Source organism: Camelus bactrianus, chromosome 28 (genome assembly GCF_048773025.1).
Source record: "Camelus bactrianus isolate YW-2024 breed Bactrian camel chromosome 28, ASM4877302v1, whole genome shotgun sequence".
In the NCBI taxonomy this organism is placed as follows: Eukaryota; Metazoa; Chordata; class Mammalia; order Artiodactyla; family Camelidae; genus Camelus; species Camelus bactrianus.
Window position 1 is genome coordinate 19,292,233 of NC_133566.1, and position 15,865 is coordinate 19,308,097.

General features: G+C 45.8%; 1 protein-coding gene across 3 annotated transcripts in view; it reads left to right on the forward strand.

Annotated features, from left to right (window-relative positions):
* Positions 1–248: 248 nt before the first annotated feature.
* POLR1A (RNA polymerase I subunit A) overlaps positions 249–15,865 on the forward strand; it is a 60,072-nt gene continuing 44,455 nt past the window's right edge. For all 3 annotated transcript variants that reach the window (XM_074354839.1, XM_074354841.1, XM_074354840.1), the window contains exons 1-9: positions 249–435; positions 3,750–3,954; positions 4,949–5,098; positions 7,359–7,466; positions 8,395–8,480; positions 8,602–8,705; positions 12,731–12,817; positions 14,022–14,127; positions 14,418–14,580. In XM_074354839.1, coding sequence (XP_074210940.1) covers positions 359–435; positions 3,750–3,954; positions 4,949–5,098; positions 7,359–7,466; positions 8,395–8,480; positions 8,602–8,705; positions 12,731–12,817; positions 14,022–14,127; positions 14,418–14,580 — 1,086 coding nt within the window. In that variant the 5' untranslated portion in view covers positions 249–358. The remainder of the gene's footprint in view (positions 436–3,749; positions 3,955–4,948; positions 5,099–7,358; positions 7,467–8,394; positions 8,481–8,601; positions 8,706–12,730; positions 12,818–14,021; positions 14,128–14,417; positions 14,581–15,865) is intronic.

The window sequence follows — 15,865 nt, forward strand, 5'->3', positions numbered from 1 at the left end:
AATAGGTTACAACCTCATGGTTTGAAAGACTTTGCTTCAGAAGTTAAAGGCTCAATACCTCGAATAAATGCCTCGAATAAATTTACGAAAACTACTGTTTTAATGTCTTATAGGTCTTCATTGTTTTTAAAATAAAAAGGCGAATGAGAGTCGTGAAATTATTTTCCTTCCCCCCCCTAGAGCGGAAGTGGTCTCGTCCCCGCAAATCTCTTCCCAGCGAGCATTTCTCGCGCGCAAGCGCAGTTTAAATCACATGGTGGCTGCGGGCTTGAGCAGCATTAAGAATCTACCGGTAGTGACTGGGACTTCTCTCTGGATATCAGAGCTCCGGTGTTAGAGCTCGAAACTGACCTGGAGGATGTTGGGCTCAAAGAACATGCCCTGGCGGCGGCTGCAGGGCATTTCCTTCGGAATGTATTCGGCCGAAGAGCTCAAGTAAGGAGTTGGTGGGAAGCATGCAGAGCCTCTTGGGGTCTGGGCGATAAACTACCGTTCCCAGAAGGTATTGGGCCCAGTTTCTCCTCAGGGCCCATGGCTGTCCGGCGCATGGCCTGCTGGGACCCGTAGTTCCAGGAACGTCTTGGCTGGCGGGCACTGCCTAGGAAGAATCCGGTGGCTGGGGATGAGTTTGCTCTGAGAACGTGGAGGTTCCCAGATTGTAGCATTATCATGCGCCAGTCTCATCGTTAATTAACCAGCGTTTGTGGGGTTACTGTATTATTTCTGACGTGGTTTATTAGGCACCTGATTAGTCTCTTGTCTATAAGATGATTATCCTTAAAGCCTCAATTCTGGCGACAACTTCTCTTTGCTAGGACCCCCTGCTGGGCCCCCTACCCCCAGCAGGCCCCTGGAGAGCATCTTTCCCACTCTTAAGGCTCAGCTCAACCTCCATCATTTTCTGAGGTCTTTCCGCATCTAGACCAGTTGTCTGTCAGGTGCCTCAGTTACTTTTTGTGCTTGTTTGTATTTCTGTCTCTCTCCACTAGCCTTAGGCTTCCTCATTCTTTATATCCTCAACTCAGGTTGAATGAATGGATGACAAAGCCCCTGAGCTACAACAGTATCCTGGCTCAGAAATTTCACTTATATCATCACTAGCCATAAACAAGTATTATTTCATCCAAAAGCAAAAGTATTTTAGGTTGCTTGACTTTTTTAAAAAGTTAGTTGTGGCATTTTCAGACAAGGAATTTTTGGGAAAAATTTATACCTATTGCTACCATTGTAAGACCTTTGGAGTCTAGGGTTGAGAAATTTCATTAATTATGCAACTTTTTATTGTGCTAGGTTCTAATAGCTTCCCATCTCTTTTGGAGTAAAAACTAATCCTTAAAATTGCCTGGAAGGGTCATTCTGGCTCCTGCTACTTCCCTGAACTCACGTCTGTACTCATCCTGGCCTCCTTACTATTCCCAGAGGACACACATCTAACTCAGGACCTTTGCACTCCCCGCTTTTTCTTCCTGTAAAGGTGACTGCATGACTTGCTTCCTCATCTCCTCAGGCCTTTGCCCAAGTATAACCTTCATAGTATGGGCTTCTCCAATCACTGGCTCATTCTATCAGCCCCTTTTCTGCTTTACTTTTCTTCATAGCATTTTCTGCCATCTAACATACTGTATGCTCATTTAGTTTGGTTTTTCTCTGCCGGCCTTCAGTAGGATGTAAGGCCCATGAGCACAGGAATTTCTCTGTTTTCCCAGCCTCTAAAAGTGTGTCTAGCACATAGTTAAGCACTCAGTAGCCATTGGTTGAGTGCATGGGTGGATGGGGGAGCTGTCTTTCAGCACTTGGTACAATCAGTTCTTACTACAACCATTTGTCTCCAGTTACAGGAGAGGAAATTCCTGTCCAGAGAATAAAGTAACCCTCTAGGAGGCAGCAAAGGTCAAGTTTGTTAGTCTCAAACCCTCTTCTCTCCTGTGGAGTCCTTGCTAGTTGCCCTTCCTCTGCATCCCATTCCTGCAGTGGTTAGAAGAGTTTTGTCTTATTCCCCAGCTAAGGAGAGGAACTTTTTTCCTTAGCACATTGGAAGACCAAGGATGAGGACCAAAAAATACATTCAGTTTTGGATATGAGCTATTTGTGTTGTCTTTACAAGCACAGGATGCATTTCCTCTGCCACTTAGTACAGGTTTGTGTTGGCCCCACTTGCCTACTTTTTTTTCCATCATTGTAGGTTCAAGGGAAGTGAAGTACCAACTTACAGAACGTGGTAGAAAGAGGATCTAATGGTGCAAGACTTTGCACTAAAACCTAATTAATTTGTATTTGCCTTATGCTGTAAATATTTCTCTCGTTAATAATTCCAGTTAGGTTTTAGAGCTCAGTGTGAAATGAATGAGAAGGAAATGTAGATGAATATTTGTCCAACTCTGAAGAAGGACTTAGCCTCAAGGTAGTAGAAGAAAGCAGCAAGAAAAAGACTTGTGAGTTTAACTCATAAAAAAATATAAACCATACAAATAATATCATCAAGAAAGTGAGAAGGCAAGAATAGGAGAAAATGTTTGCAAATCATTTGTCTGATAAAGGACCTGTATACAGAATATATAAACAGATGGGCAGTCTACTGTTAACTCGTCTTTCCTGGAATGCAAGGTGGTAGAGTATTTCCAGAGCATCAAAACAATTCGCCCCCTTTGTTTCAAGGATTTCGTTTCCACAAGGAAATAATTATATTTTTAGAAAACAGAAGGTTGAATTATTCTGTGCAAAAACTTCTATGCAGATAGGTACCATAAGCTTAACTTGCAATGGAGTTTGGCTAAATGTATTATATGAGTTGCCAGATGATGAAAGATTTTGTAACTCCTAAGAATTACATTTCCAAAAAATTTTTAGTGGCCTAAAAACACTTATATAATGCTAAATGAAAACAAGAAATGCAATGTTAGAAATAGCAAATGATCCCAGTTACAGTTTTAAAAAAAAAGTATCCATAGAAAAAAAATCTATTAACAGTCGTTTTCTCTAGTTGTGAGATTTGGGTTTCATTATCTTTATTTTCTAATTTACAAAAAAAAAGGTTTAAAAGCAAACTTGGCATGAATAAAATTTTGGTAAAAGTAATTAGGTATCCTATGGGAGCCCCCTTTAAACCAAACATAAAGTCCTGCGATGAGACCTTTAGTAGAGCAGGTTATATTTCTCACAGGTCTGCTTATTTGTGTTTAGCTTTTCTCAGTTTACTGTTCCTGCACACTGCGACTATTGGACCACCTCCCCTTTATTGAACCACCTGGGCTTTGGCGTTCGGTCTGGTCTATATCTCACCCCGACCTTCAACCTGGCCCCCATCATTCTGGTTGTGTTGCCTGGATTAAATCACTTAACCACTCTGAGTCTGTTTTCTCCTCTGAAAAATGCATGTAGTGGTTCCTATCTCAGAGGGTTGAAGTCAGAATGTGTGCTGCTTATAAAGCATTATTGTGTAGTAGGCACTTAACGCCTTTGTCTAAAGCCTTCCAGTGTGCTCAGTCAGTGCAAGAGCTGCACTCGGTCTGGTTTGTGAAGATGTTACCACTCTTCTTCATTCAGCACGTATTTACTGAGCAGCTACTGTGTGCAGGCTCCGTGCTAAGTGCTGAGCCGCAGCAGTGAGAAGGGCAGGCACAGATACTGCCCTTTGGAGCTCCCAACATGTCTGAGGAAACAGACGTTAAATCGTCACTTCGAAGTGCTGAAGAGGAAATGTCCCAGAATTGGGTAACCTTCGTTGTTCCTGGTCTTTTTTATCTCCCTAGGAAATTAAGCGTTAAGTCCATTACAAACCCTCGGTACCTGGACAGCCTGGGGAACCCATCGGCGAATGGCCTGTATGATTTAGCTCTGGGCCCTGCAGATTCCAAAGAGGTGTGCTCCACCTGCGTGCAGGACTTCAACAACTGCTCCGGGCACCTGGGCCACATCGAGCTCCCGCTCACCGTGTACAACCCTCTCCTCTTTGACGTACGTTCTGGCCGCGTGGGTCTCAGGGCTGCTGCTGGGATTCATGAGTGCCACCCGTCTCCCCGGGGGAGGTGTCTCAGGAGGTTAGCTCCAGACACTTTGAGATTTAAAACCACGAGGAGCCAAATCTAGTATGTTCAGCTTGGCCTCCGGCCCTCCTGAAACCAGCTTCAGTTTGATTCCCGTTGAGAAGAGCCACAGCTGGGTTCTGTTTACACCAGGGGAAAAGCCTTCAGATTCATCCCTCTACCTTGTGCTTCAGGGGCTTTATGCCCTCCAGAAATCCGGGTGGAGCTTTCCTGGCAATAGGGAGCTCTGGGATTCTCCAGGCCTCCCTGAGCCCATCGGGTGGATTGTAGGCTCTTTGCAGGAGGAGCAAGGCTCCAGAAGGCCTGGTGCTGAGCTGAGAATGAAGTTACTAACCAGAGTCCTGCTTGTACATTTGTAGCTTCTTAACATCTGTGAACCCAGCCTCCAAGATTTGTTTTAAGCTACACAGATGATAATGTACATGGACGTGATTTTTGTCTGTTAATCATATCAAGGAAAGAGAATTGTGTCAGTTAAATACTAAATATTTTAAATATTAGAAAATTTAGGAGGAAAGTATAGCTCAGTGGTAGAGTGCTTGCTTAGCATGCATGAGGTCCTGGGTTCAGTTCCCAGTCCCTGGTACCTTTGTTGAAATTAATTAATTGATTTTAAAAATAAGCCTAATTACACCCCCCCAAAAATTAATAAAGTAAAAAAAAAATTCCCTACCTCAGACCCAAAGTAAATTTCAAATTTTAAATGGATTACAATGAAACCAGAAGAGAAAAATAGAGGAATATTTATCTAGTTCTTAAGGTATAGAAGGACTTTCCAGGTACACAGGGTGATGTGGAATTCTCAGGGGAATAAACTGACTGCATAAAAGCAAAACTCGTAAGTATGCTGAAAATCACTTCGACTGCTAAGTCACTTTCTAATACCCTGTTTATTCCCTCTTCAGAAACTCTACCTGCTGCTTCGAGGTTCCTGCTTAAACTGTCACATGCTGACTTGCCCGCGGGCTGTGATTCACCTCCTGCTCTGCCAGCTGAGAGTTCTGGAAGTCGGGGCGCTCCAAGCAGTGTACGAGCTCGAGCGGATTCTGTACAGGGTAGGTGGGTGGTGGCTGTCATGGAAGTCAGGCAAGCCGAAGGGATGGGAACGAGAGCTGTTTTTGTGTGTGGTCCCTAAGAACAGTCACCAGGATGCTTGATCTTTAAGTCTTGTAACTGGATACCAGTAGCTGGGCGTGAAGTCGTGAAGCCATGAGAACAATGGAAGAAATGTTCATGAAAATAGCATAGAAATGCCATTTTACCCGTCAGGGAGCTTTTTTTTCCCTCCTGGACCCAGGATCCAACCAGAGTTCATGTATTCCTTGGCGTTTTTATATCTTTTTCGTCTGTTTTAACGTAGAATGTTTTAATATAGAAAATTCTTTTTCTTGATAATGAGTTTTTTGAATATATAAGGCCAGTTGTCCAGTGGAATTCCTCACATTCTCGATTTATCTGATTATTTCCTCGTAAAATTCACCTTTTGGTAAGAATATACCTACACGGTACAGGATCCTTCCTAGCACATCATTTTAGGAGGCACCCGCTGTCAGGTTGTTCCACCACTGGTAATGCTGGGTTTGATGACTTGGATAAGACAGCGACTACTAGATCTCTTTATTGTGAAGTTATTTTTCTTTGTGATTAATCATTGCTTCAGATTTTCTGGTGCTATTATAAATATCTTATTTAAAATTCATTTTCAATTTGTAGATCAAAACATTACTCATTTTTGTGTCTTGATTTTTGTATGAAATAACCTGACAAGAGTGTTCATCAATTCTAATACTTTATTTGTAGATTCTTTTAGATTTTCAGCACAATCATATTACCTGTGAATAAGAGTAGTTGTATTTTTTTTCAGTCCTTATATGTTTTGTTTCTTGTTCATACCTTATTTTGGTGGCCGGGATCCACATTACTTTGTTGAAGGGGTAGCACTCATCCTTGTCTTGTTTCTTGTCACAAAGGGAGACCTTTCACCTCTCCTCTTCCCCTTCCCTTTCCTGAATAATTCAGTCTTAATGACATTAGGTGAACAGAGCCTGTAGGATTACACACTGGAGGTGTGGCCGGGTGTGAGTTGTTAGAGCCCAAGCAAAGTGAGAAAAGCGCTCCGGGGGAGAGCATCTCTGCGTGTGCAGGCAGCTCAGACACTAACCTAAGGTCAGATTTGTCCAAAAGAGAGATTGTGAGAGAGAGAGAGAAGGATTCTCTTAAACCTCTATTCAGAGTTTAATTATACTTTTTAGGGATTTGTCCGTTTCATCTGAAGCATCAGATTTATTGGTATAAAATTATGCATGATGCCTGCTACCTTAAAAAATTTTTTTTTCGTGAAATATACACACCAAAATGCATACACACAGTCTAACAAGTAGTTACAAAGTAACCATCGCCCTTGTGATCACCTTGAACATTAAGATACTGTCCCTGTTTCCAGGAGCTCCCTCTCTTTCCCCTCCTTGTGTGCTTATTTTTGACAGTTTGTCATTTTACTTAAAAATTCTTTGTAGAAATAACTTGAGGTCTAGGATGCTGCAGTCTCCCCCCAGAGAGGAATCTTACTGCTTCTACCACGTGCTTGGTGGCCCAGGACCATCGCAGTCCAAGGCTAAGGTAGCCTGGATTGCAGGCGATGGGAATCTAGGTGGTTCGGTTCCAGGGCTGGTCTAGTTCCCAAGGACATGGCCCTTAGGGTCCCCAGCTTCCTCTGTTTGTGGGGTGGGATATGGGAGGAAGGGATCCTGTTAGATTCCTGTCCTTGCACTAACCCTAGGCTTTGATTTCTGTCCACTCTGTCATTTGAGGCCTTCAAAATGGAAAGTTAAAAATTACTGGATTGTGAAATGTTTCCAAGGCCAGGGCTGCATCCAGGGAGCATCGCAAGTCTGTCAGCATCTTCCCCGGAGGGACACAGCCTCGCTGGGGGTTGCTCTGGGCTGTGCAGCCGTGGCCCCTGTGCCCTTTGACCGGGGTTCTCACTTTCCCTTCGCTTGGGCCTGGTTGTCCCTCAGTGTCCTCTCAGCTCCTCAGAGCTTTACGCTTTTAAAAATCCCTTTTCCTGTTTTGGTTCTTTTCAGCTTTCGGTGGAGTCTGAGTCATAGCGCACTGTTGTTGGGAGCGGGGTCCTCTCTCTTTGGATTTTTTTGTTTTTTTAACACCAGTGTTGCCGCATTGTTTTGCAGATGTAACACAGCAGCTGTGAGGTTTCTTTCTGTCGCTTCCAATAGACCTTCCTCGCTGTTGGGGAGGCCGCCCCGTGGGGCTGCTAATCATACACTCGCTTTACTTTGATAATATGGTGTCTTTCAGTTTCTGGAGGAAAATGCTAATCCTACCGCCTTCGAAATTCAGGAAGAGTTAGAGCAATATACAACCAAGATTGTGCAGAACAACCTCCTGGGATCCCACGGCGCCCACGTGAGTCATCCTGTCTCGGTTCCCGGAACGCTCGGTTTCTGGCATAATTATCACCGTTCCCTCTGCACTGTCATTTTGGCTTCTCAAAGTAGACCTGGGTTTGAGTCCCAGCTCTGTCTCTTACGAGGCCTGTGACCTTGCGACTTACTTAACCGTCCCCCAGGCCACCGTGTCCTTGTCTGTGATGCCTGCCTACAGGACTGATGAGAAAATCAGGTGAAATTAGGTGGTTTGGGTACAGCGTCCAGTGAGGTTCCAACTTATGGTCTCACTTGGAGAGTAAGGCCCATGTCCTTTTCTTCTTTCTCTTGCCAACACTCAATGGCTGCTGCCTGCCCGCCCCCTCACAGCACCTGTGGGAGTGCTGATCTGGTCAGTGAAGGGATGGTGCCGATAATCCACCCACAGGGCTAATCTGATGTTCCTTGTGCCCAAGTTGCACACCAGAGATGCTGATTTCCTTCGTCTGGGATGAGGCCCAAGGATGGGGACTAAAAGCTCCCGAGTGGGTCTCAGTTGAAGCCAGCTCGGAATCATGAGTGTCACTTAACTGTGGGTGTGCCTTTCTCAGAGCCCTGAGGCCCATCCGAGGGAGGCAGCAGCTGCACCCAGGGAGGTTAGCTTTAAATTAAAGTAAAAGTAGCATGTACCGATAACTGACCTTATTCCAGGCCCCCCACTGCATCTGCGATCTCTTCATCTTAGTAACAGCTTGGTGAGGTGGTTGCTGTTCTTATTCCCATGTTATAAATGAGGAGACTTAAGGAGTCACTCAGTGACTGGCGGAGCTTGGGTATATTCAGGTTCTGTGGAAAATTTTAAGAAAGAGGGTGGCTTCCTCTGGGTTTGTTTTTTTTTAAAGGTGAAAACCACAACACTGAATTTTCATCCAAATGGCACTCTGAGGTCCCTTGCCTTTTTTCAACAGGTGAAAAATGTCTGTGAGAGCAGGAGCAAGCTCATTGCTGTCTTCTGGAAGACACACATGACTGCTAAGCGATGTCCCCACTGCAAGTGAGTGCCCGGCTCTTGCCCTTCCCTTTCCCCCGGCGAGGATCCCCTGGCCAGCACCCACGCCGTTACTCAATGTCTCGTTGGTCTTTTTTTCCTCCCCTCACAACTGCCCTGTGTCTAGAACCGGGCGGTCAGTTGTCCGAAAGGAGCACAACAGCAAACTGACGATCACGTACCCGGCCGTGGTGCACCCGAGAGCCGACCAGAGGGACGCAGAGCCCCCGGGTAAGAGGCTGGGCCCTGGGAGGCCCTCGGCGTGTTTTTCTTGTGTGACCATCAGACGTGTCCCAAACCTTGGACTCCCTGGTCCTCTGCACCCCTGTTTCTCAGTTGCATGCTTGCAGTGGGCCAGCGGATAGCAGGTGTCTGGGTTCTTAGGGCTGGCAAGTGTCCTGATGAGTGCCCAGCCCCGGCCTGTCATGCAGAACTGACGGGCTGGGCTGCAGCATGAGCCCGCGCCCCACAGGCTGAATGAGGCACCTCTTGCCTCAAGTGGTTGGTTTTTCTGAAAAATTTTTGAGAAAGATGTTAAGAAATTTACTTGGCGAATATTTAGAACCATTTTTTTTGTCAAATAAGTGTGGATTTATTTTGAAGTAAAATGTAGGTGAATTTTAAAAAAAACTGTGAGCCTCTAAAGGACATTAGCGCCTCCTACAGGCTGCTCCTGGCTGGCCTCTCAGATTCCTGGGGTAGATTGTCTTGCCCTCAGCTCTGCTCTGCCCTTGGGGGTCCTGGGGAGGAAATTTGGGGGACCTAGTACTCCTGCCTTTTTACTTCTGTAGTTGTGAGTTTGTTTAAAGTTTTTTTGTTGTTGTTGTTGTTTCTTTGGAAGTGGTGAAGGTAAATGAGGCATTCCATTTGGAGTGCGGAGGCCAGTGCCCGCTATGGAGTGTGTGAGCGGCAGGCATTCCCCGTTCATCGTTCGTTACATCACTCGTGTGCCAGGGCGGAAGAGCGTCGCTGTCACTGACACCTCACTCTGCTTCTTATTCTGAGTGGCTTAGAGAAGGTCACCTCTTAGACTTGGGTTTCCAGCTCTGTATAGTGGCAGCAACAGAACTTCTTACCCAGAGTTGAGGGAATTCCATGTGTGAAAGTTCATAGCGCGTTGTCGCTAAACTTCATGCCAGAGTTCACGAACGTGGACTGGACAAGGAGCAAGTCCTCTTCCTGGAGTTGCATAATCTGTCTTTCACATGGAGGGCGAGGGCAAGGCCTGGAGTAAGTAACTGTCTGAGTCCTTTTGGGCTTCTTAACAAAAGTACCGTGAACTAGGTGTCTTATCAGTAACAAACAATGATTTCTCGCAGTTCTGGAGGCTGGGAAGTCCAAGACTGGTGCCAGCTCATGCGGTATCTGGAGAGGCCCAGCTTCCTCGCTGACAGCCAGCTATGCCTTGTAATCTCACACAGTGGATAGGGGCAAGGGGACTCTATTGGGCTCTTGTCATTAGGGCACCAATCCCAGCCATGAGAATTCCAGCCTCATGACCTAATCACTTCCCAAAGGCCCAACCTCCCGACACACAACCTCTTTGGGGGGTTAGGATTTCAACACATGAAACTTGGGGAAATACAAACACTGAGACCACAGCAATAGCAAACCTGTGTCTTGTTACTTTTTAAGTAAACCTCCTGTTTTAGACTAATTTTAGACGTAGAGAAGGGTCACAGACTGAGCACAGAGGGTTGCTGTGTACTCTTTATTCAGTTTGTCCTGATGTGACGTCTCAGATCACCACGGTGCATTGGTCAAAACTAAGAAACCAGCGTCGCTACACTCCCATTAACAGAACTACAGGCTTTGTTTGAATTTCACCAGTGTATCCGGGAATGTCCTTTTTATGTTCCAGGATCCAATCCCAGATACCGCACTGCACTTAGAAAGCCTGCTTAATGGTTAACCGTTAACAACCACAAGGGTGGATTTCCCTGCACTATACGTAGCCCTTAAAACAATTTTTAAGGTTGGGAAACTGCTGCTCTAGCCCTTCGGGTGCCTTAGAAAACGTTCATCAATTGAGAACAGAGATGGTCAGAATTCTAGAAGATAACTATTTCTTTGGGGCAAATATCTAACAGTTAGGTAGGCCTTCAGTGTCTTTGCCAAATCCATTACTTTGAAGCAACTTTCACTGCAGCTGTGAAAATATGGTGGTGCCACCCCAAATTCTGTGCATTAGAAGCAAGTCAGCGGTAGTCTTCAGTGGTTTTCAGATGGGGTTTTTGGTAGTTAGCAGACAGTTAGTTGTTGGGCACTCAGCCTCGTGCCAGGGGCCCCGCCTGAGGCTGAGCACAGTGCCAAGGTGGACACCTGACTTTGTGGCCTCCGCCTTCAGGGGAGGCTGTGGGTGATGCAGGTCAGTAACCCCAGGGAGAGGTGATGTGGGGGCGGGTGAGCATTCTGAGCAAGGGTCCGGCCACGCTCCTGGTACCAAAGGGGGCCAGGCAGTGAGGCTCGTGCCTCACATGATGGTGGTCCTACAAGGAACACCATAAGCTTGTGAAATGCCCCATGCGCTCCAGAGGACCCCTCAAGCCCCGTGACGCATGTTGGCATCTTCCAGTGAGAATTCTTACGGCCAAAATGCTCCGCCCACTATGATCCAATCTTCTCCAAGGTATTTGACTTCCCGGCCTTTTTTTTTTTTCCCCACATGGCAGCTCTGATTTCTGAATGAAACACATGTTAGGGCTGTCCTGAAGTCCATCCTAGGATTTTTGCAGGCTGCAAAAGTGTCTTGTTAGGAAGGGTGCAGTCCACGTGAGGAGGTGGCATCCCACAGGTCATTCTGCCTCAAATCCTGCGAGTGACTGACCCCAGTCTGCCTTAGTGGTGGTCACCTCATGCGCTGGCCGCGCTGGGACAGGAGCTGGAGAGCTCCACCAGGCTCGACTGAGGAATCAGCCCTTGAAGCCAGTTTGTAAGAGAGTCGTTGTTTCTAGAAATGCCCGCAAAATTGCTCTTTAGGTTAATGGGGTCTTTTTTTTCCCACTGAACACACATTGCTCTCCAATTCTGTGGTGATCCCTGAAGGTCAGAGCCTCTCTTCATTACGTGGCCCACACTTCCTTCAGTTGCATTAACTGGGCAAAATGTTCTGCTTTTATAGGAACTAAAATTTTAAATGTGTAAACTCTTGACCTAGCAATTCCACATTTATGATTTTATCCTAAAAATCAGGCATGCTCACAGTATTATTGAAATAGTTTAAAATTGGAAATGACTTAAATGCCTGTTAATAGAGACGGACTAAATAAATTATGGTACATCTATTAATTGTTATCCAAGTTACAGGTTTCTTTAGAATCTTGTGATGACAAATCTTCTGCAGATGGTAAAGAAACCAGCTAGAGAATAGAAGAATATTGGGCAATATTTAATTTCAGTGAATGTATTCCAGGAGAGGTTGATAGTTTTGAATCCAGAGGGTCACATCACTTAAAACTGTCTTTGTTAATTTTCTAAGTGCTTGGAGCCTCATCTCCCGAATAGCAGCCCCAAGTCTGTTTTTCTAACTTACTCTGGGTAGAGCTGATAAACAATATCCCAGAGTGACCTTGCTTAATCCGAGAAACCAAAATCAATCCACTCCTTGCGCACCAGCGTGATATTTGTAAGAAGAAACTGACTATACATTTACCCACAAAAAATGTTCATCCTAATTTATCCATAATTCTGTTGCTGTGAACCTTTCTGGTAAAAAGCCATGTGCATAAAGCTATTTATCACAGTGTAACTTATAAGGATAAAAAAATGGGGATGAAGTCGGATGTCCAGCTATTAAGAGTGTGGTTGAGTCACTTAGGAAACAAACATCCTCTCAGAGGAATGTCACGCAGCCGTTAAGAATGATGGTCGGGCAAAAGCTCCGGGGCACCACGCAGAAGCGCTCACAGGATGACACCGAGCGAGCAAAGCAGCACAGAAAAAAGCTAGACCGTGTAACCCAGAGGACCAGGAAGGGATGCATGAAAGTGATAATAGTGACAACATAATGGAATGGTGGATGATTTTTTTTTCTTTTGCTCTGCTTTTTAGGTTTCATACAGCAGTTATATGATTTTCATTTGTTTAGAAATTAGATTAAGGGGGTGGACTCCAGAGCAGAGAGCATGCTGTCCGAGAGATTGATTTTGTGGTCAGACTGCAGGCTCGGCAGGGTGGGGAAAAGAACTGGTAAGTCTCATTACTGAAAAGAGTGCCTGTAATTGACATGTGCTTTGACGCCCCTCTTTTGGCTCCAGGAATTGAGGAAGCTCACTTGGGAAAACGAGGATACCTGACACCCAGCAGCGCTCAAGAACATCTCATCGCCCTTTGGAAGAATGAAGGTGCTGTCCCAGCGTGAAGAAGTGGCCCTTTATCATTTCCCGACTTGAATTTCTTGGGCTCATTTACCCTGCCCTACTAGTTTAATTTTTCCCAAGTTGTGGTGGTTGTAGATCTCTGCTGAAACTGAGCCACTGGTTTGGGGCAGGCTTCAGGGTGCGTTGTCCTTGGTGCATTACGGTGTGGGGAAGGTCATTATACCTTGAACTGTGTGTGAGCTGTAATTGAGTCTGGTCATTAAAACGACAGCTGTGGGTGGACGTCGCTTAATACAGTCTGACATACGTCTAGAAGATTCAGTGTAACTCACCTTATTTTCAATGCCTGTAAATAAAAGTTTATTTTTTTAAGAGTTTCTGTGGGAATTCCACCTGTGAGTCAAAAAATGAACTCTTAATACGTCTTTTTTTTAAATGAGGATTTTTAAACATTTTAATTCCCTACAGAAGGGAAGGTCTTTTTCAGTTTTTGAGTTCATGTAAGAAAAACTATGCGGTATAGTCAAGCTCCCATGTCACCCCCCCTTAGAGTGTGTTCTGGAACACTGAACAGTAACTGCTGTGTGTAATGACAAGCACTGAAAAATGAAGACGTTGCTAAAGGGATAAGTGATGTCATAGGAAAAAAAAGGGCAGCCGGTTAGTATGAGTGCTGCTGTGGCAGGCCCTGACACGTGTCTCTGTAGCTTTTTTTTTTTTTTAAGTCACCAGAAACTTAAAATATAGCTTTGAACCATAGACGATCCCTTCTTGGTAGCATCTATGTGGAGGGTTTTTTTTATTTTGTTTTGTCTGTTCTTAAGAAAGCGAACTTGCTTTTGGTTTGGTCAACTTCATTTCAAATACATTTTTTATAAATACCAAAGTAATGAGTGTGTGTGTGTGTGTGTGTGTGTGTGTGTGTGTGTAAGTAAGTCTGATAGTTCAGGAAGGTAACCAGAGCTGTGAAAGGTTGTTCCCCATCCTGGCCCATCTCAGCCCCCGGGCTTAGCACTGTCACCCGTGTAGTCCCTGCCCTTAGCCTGTGCGCAGGCTCATAACGCCCAGGGACTGTTTTTTGCTCATTAGTTTTTAATAAAGAAAAATGTGATCCTTTTCTACATACTGTCCTGTATTTTTTTTCCCCACTAGGTAAAATGTTTGTGGTCATCCTTCCACGCCTTTACATATAGACTTAAATGATCTTTTCGGTTTGTTTCAAACACAGGATTCTTTCTGAACTACCTCTTTTTGGGACTGGAGGATGTTGCCGTGGAATCCAGGTTCAACCCCAGTATGTTCTTTCTGGATTTCTTGGTGGTGCCACCGTCAAGGTAACGTCCTTCTTTGGCTTTGCTTCACCTGCAGAAGGTCTATGGAATAGTTGAATGATGACTTCTGGGTGAGGATGGAAAGGTCAAGGGCGCTGAGAACTTAAGTGGCAGTTCCAGTCCCAGGTTGCAGGTGGTAGGAGTATTTCCTCTCCGTTTTTCCTGAATGCGATCGCAATGTGGGTTTCTTTTTGAGTGTGGTGGGCTGTGAGCTGCTTATAGCTGCGGTGGGTGAGAGGCCGAGGAACACCATCCTCCGTGCTAAACGTTCGCTGATTCCTCGTGTCCTGCAGGTATCGCCCCGTCAGTCGCCTGGGGGACCAGATGTTTACCAATGGCCAGACGGTCAACTTGCAGGCTGTCATGAAGGATGTGGTTCTGATCCGAAAGCTTCTGGCGTTGATGGCCCAAGAACAGGAGCTGCCGTGTGAGGTGGCAGCACCTGCCACAGATGAGGTAAGCACTGCCCTGGGGGGAGGTGATGCCATCAGTACAGGGACACAGTTCTCACTTCCTGCGGTGCAGGTGCAGAATGGTTTGGGTGCAGCAGATGCTGGTCAGGACCTCTGTACAGTGATGTGTGAGCCGTGGGTTAGGGGTACCTAGGGGATGTCAGGGAGAAAGCATGGGTCTGAGCGTGGCCCCAACAGCCAAGCCTAGTGACATTGTTTAAGTTGCTTTAATTTCTTGGTCTCATCTCTGCTATCAAATATGTGTGGTGTGTGGTGGGATTTTATACGTCGTTGTGTTCTGGGCCACCTTCTCTCGCTGGCAGCTCTAGAAAGAAGTCTGCCTTCCTCAGGCTCCAAGAATGTCCTTCCTGAGTTACGGTACCAGAGCCCGTGCCACCCAGCTCTGGGTTTTGGCTCATTAAGGTCTCCAGTGTTGGGGTCAGGAAGGCAGTGGTGTAGTTTCTGGGACTTTCCCAGAATGGGACTATGAGATTTCTGAGATTTCTCAGAAAATGGTGGAGCTGAATTCAGTTTTCCCGTTTCATCAAACATTTCCCTTCAGTGTGCCAGGTCCTCAGTGGGTATAAAGATGAGTCAGGCACTCAGAAAGCTTGCTGAGATCACCGACATCCTTCCCAGCTCTAAGATGCACTCTGAATGCAAATAGGAAGGACTCTCAGCCTTGAGTAGACAGACAGGGTTCTCCCTTCCCCTGCTGGGACAGGCCTGCTCTGAACCAAGCTCATCACCAGGTGGCGCCACTGTCTGGCCTGGACACTGGTGCTCTGGGTTTGGGGCTTTCTTTGGTTTTGCTTAAGTTTTCTGATCTACCAGCGTAGATGTGATTTAAAAACCCTCAGTGCAAAATAAATCTGTAGATCCTAGTCCAGTCTCAGGGGGAAGACCATAGAGTTGCCAGATCCAGTGACCAGGGGTAAGGATTTTATGTTGATGTCCCTTGAAAATAGGGCAGCTCATTTTCCTTCCCGCACTCGCTCCCGGCATCCTATTACCATGGCAGCCCTCTTACCAATTGTGAATGCCTGGTGTGAGCCGGGCGCCGTTCTAGGCACTGAGGATGTGCGGGCGAGACGGGGTCTCACTCACTTCACAAGTAGCCATCTGGCCCTAAGGCAGGTGATACCATAAGAACTGGGTTAGGCTGCCCGGGTCCCTGTCATCATAGAGATGACCATCTCTCCCCGTGAGGCTCCTTCAGCCATAGGAAAAAATGCATCTGTGCCCTCTGTAGCTGAGAAGACCTTTCTGTTCCTCAGGGCTGAGGACAA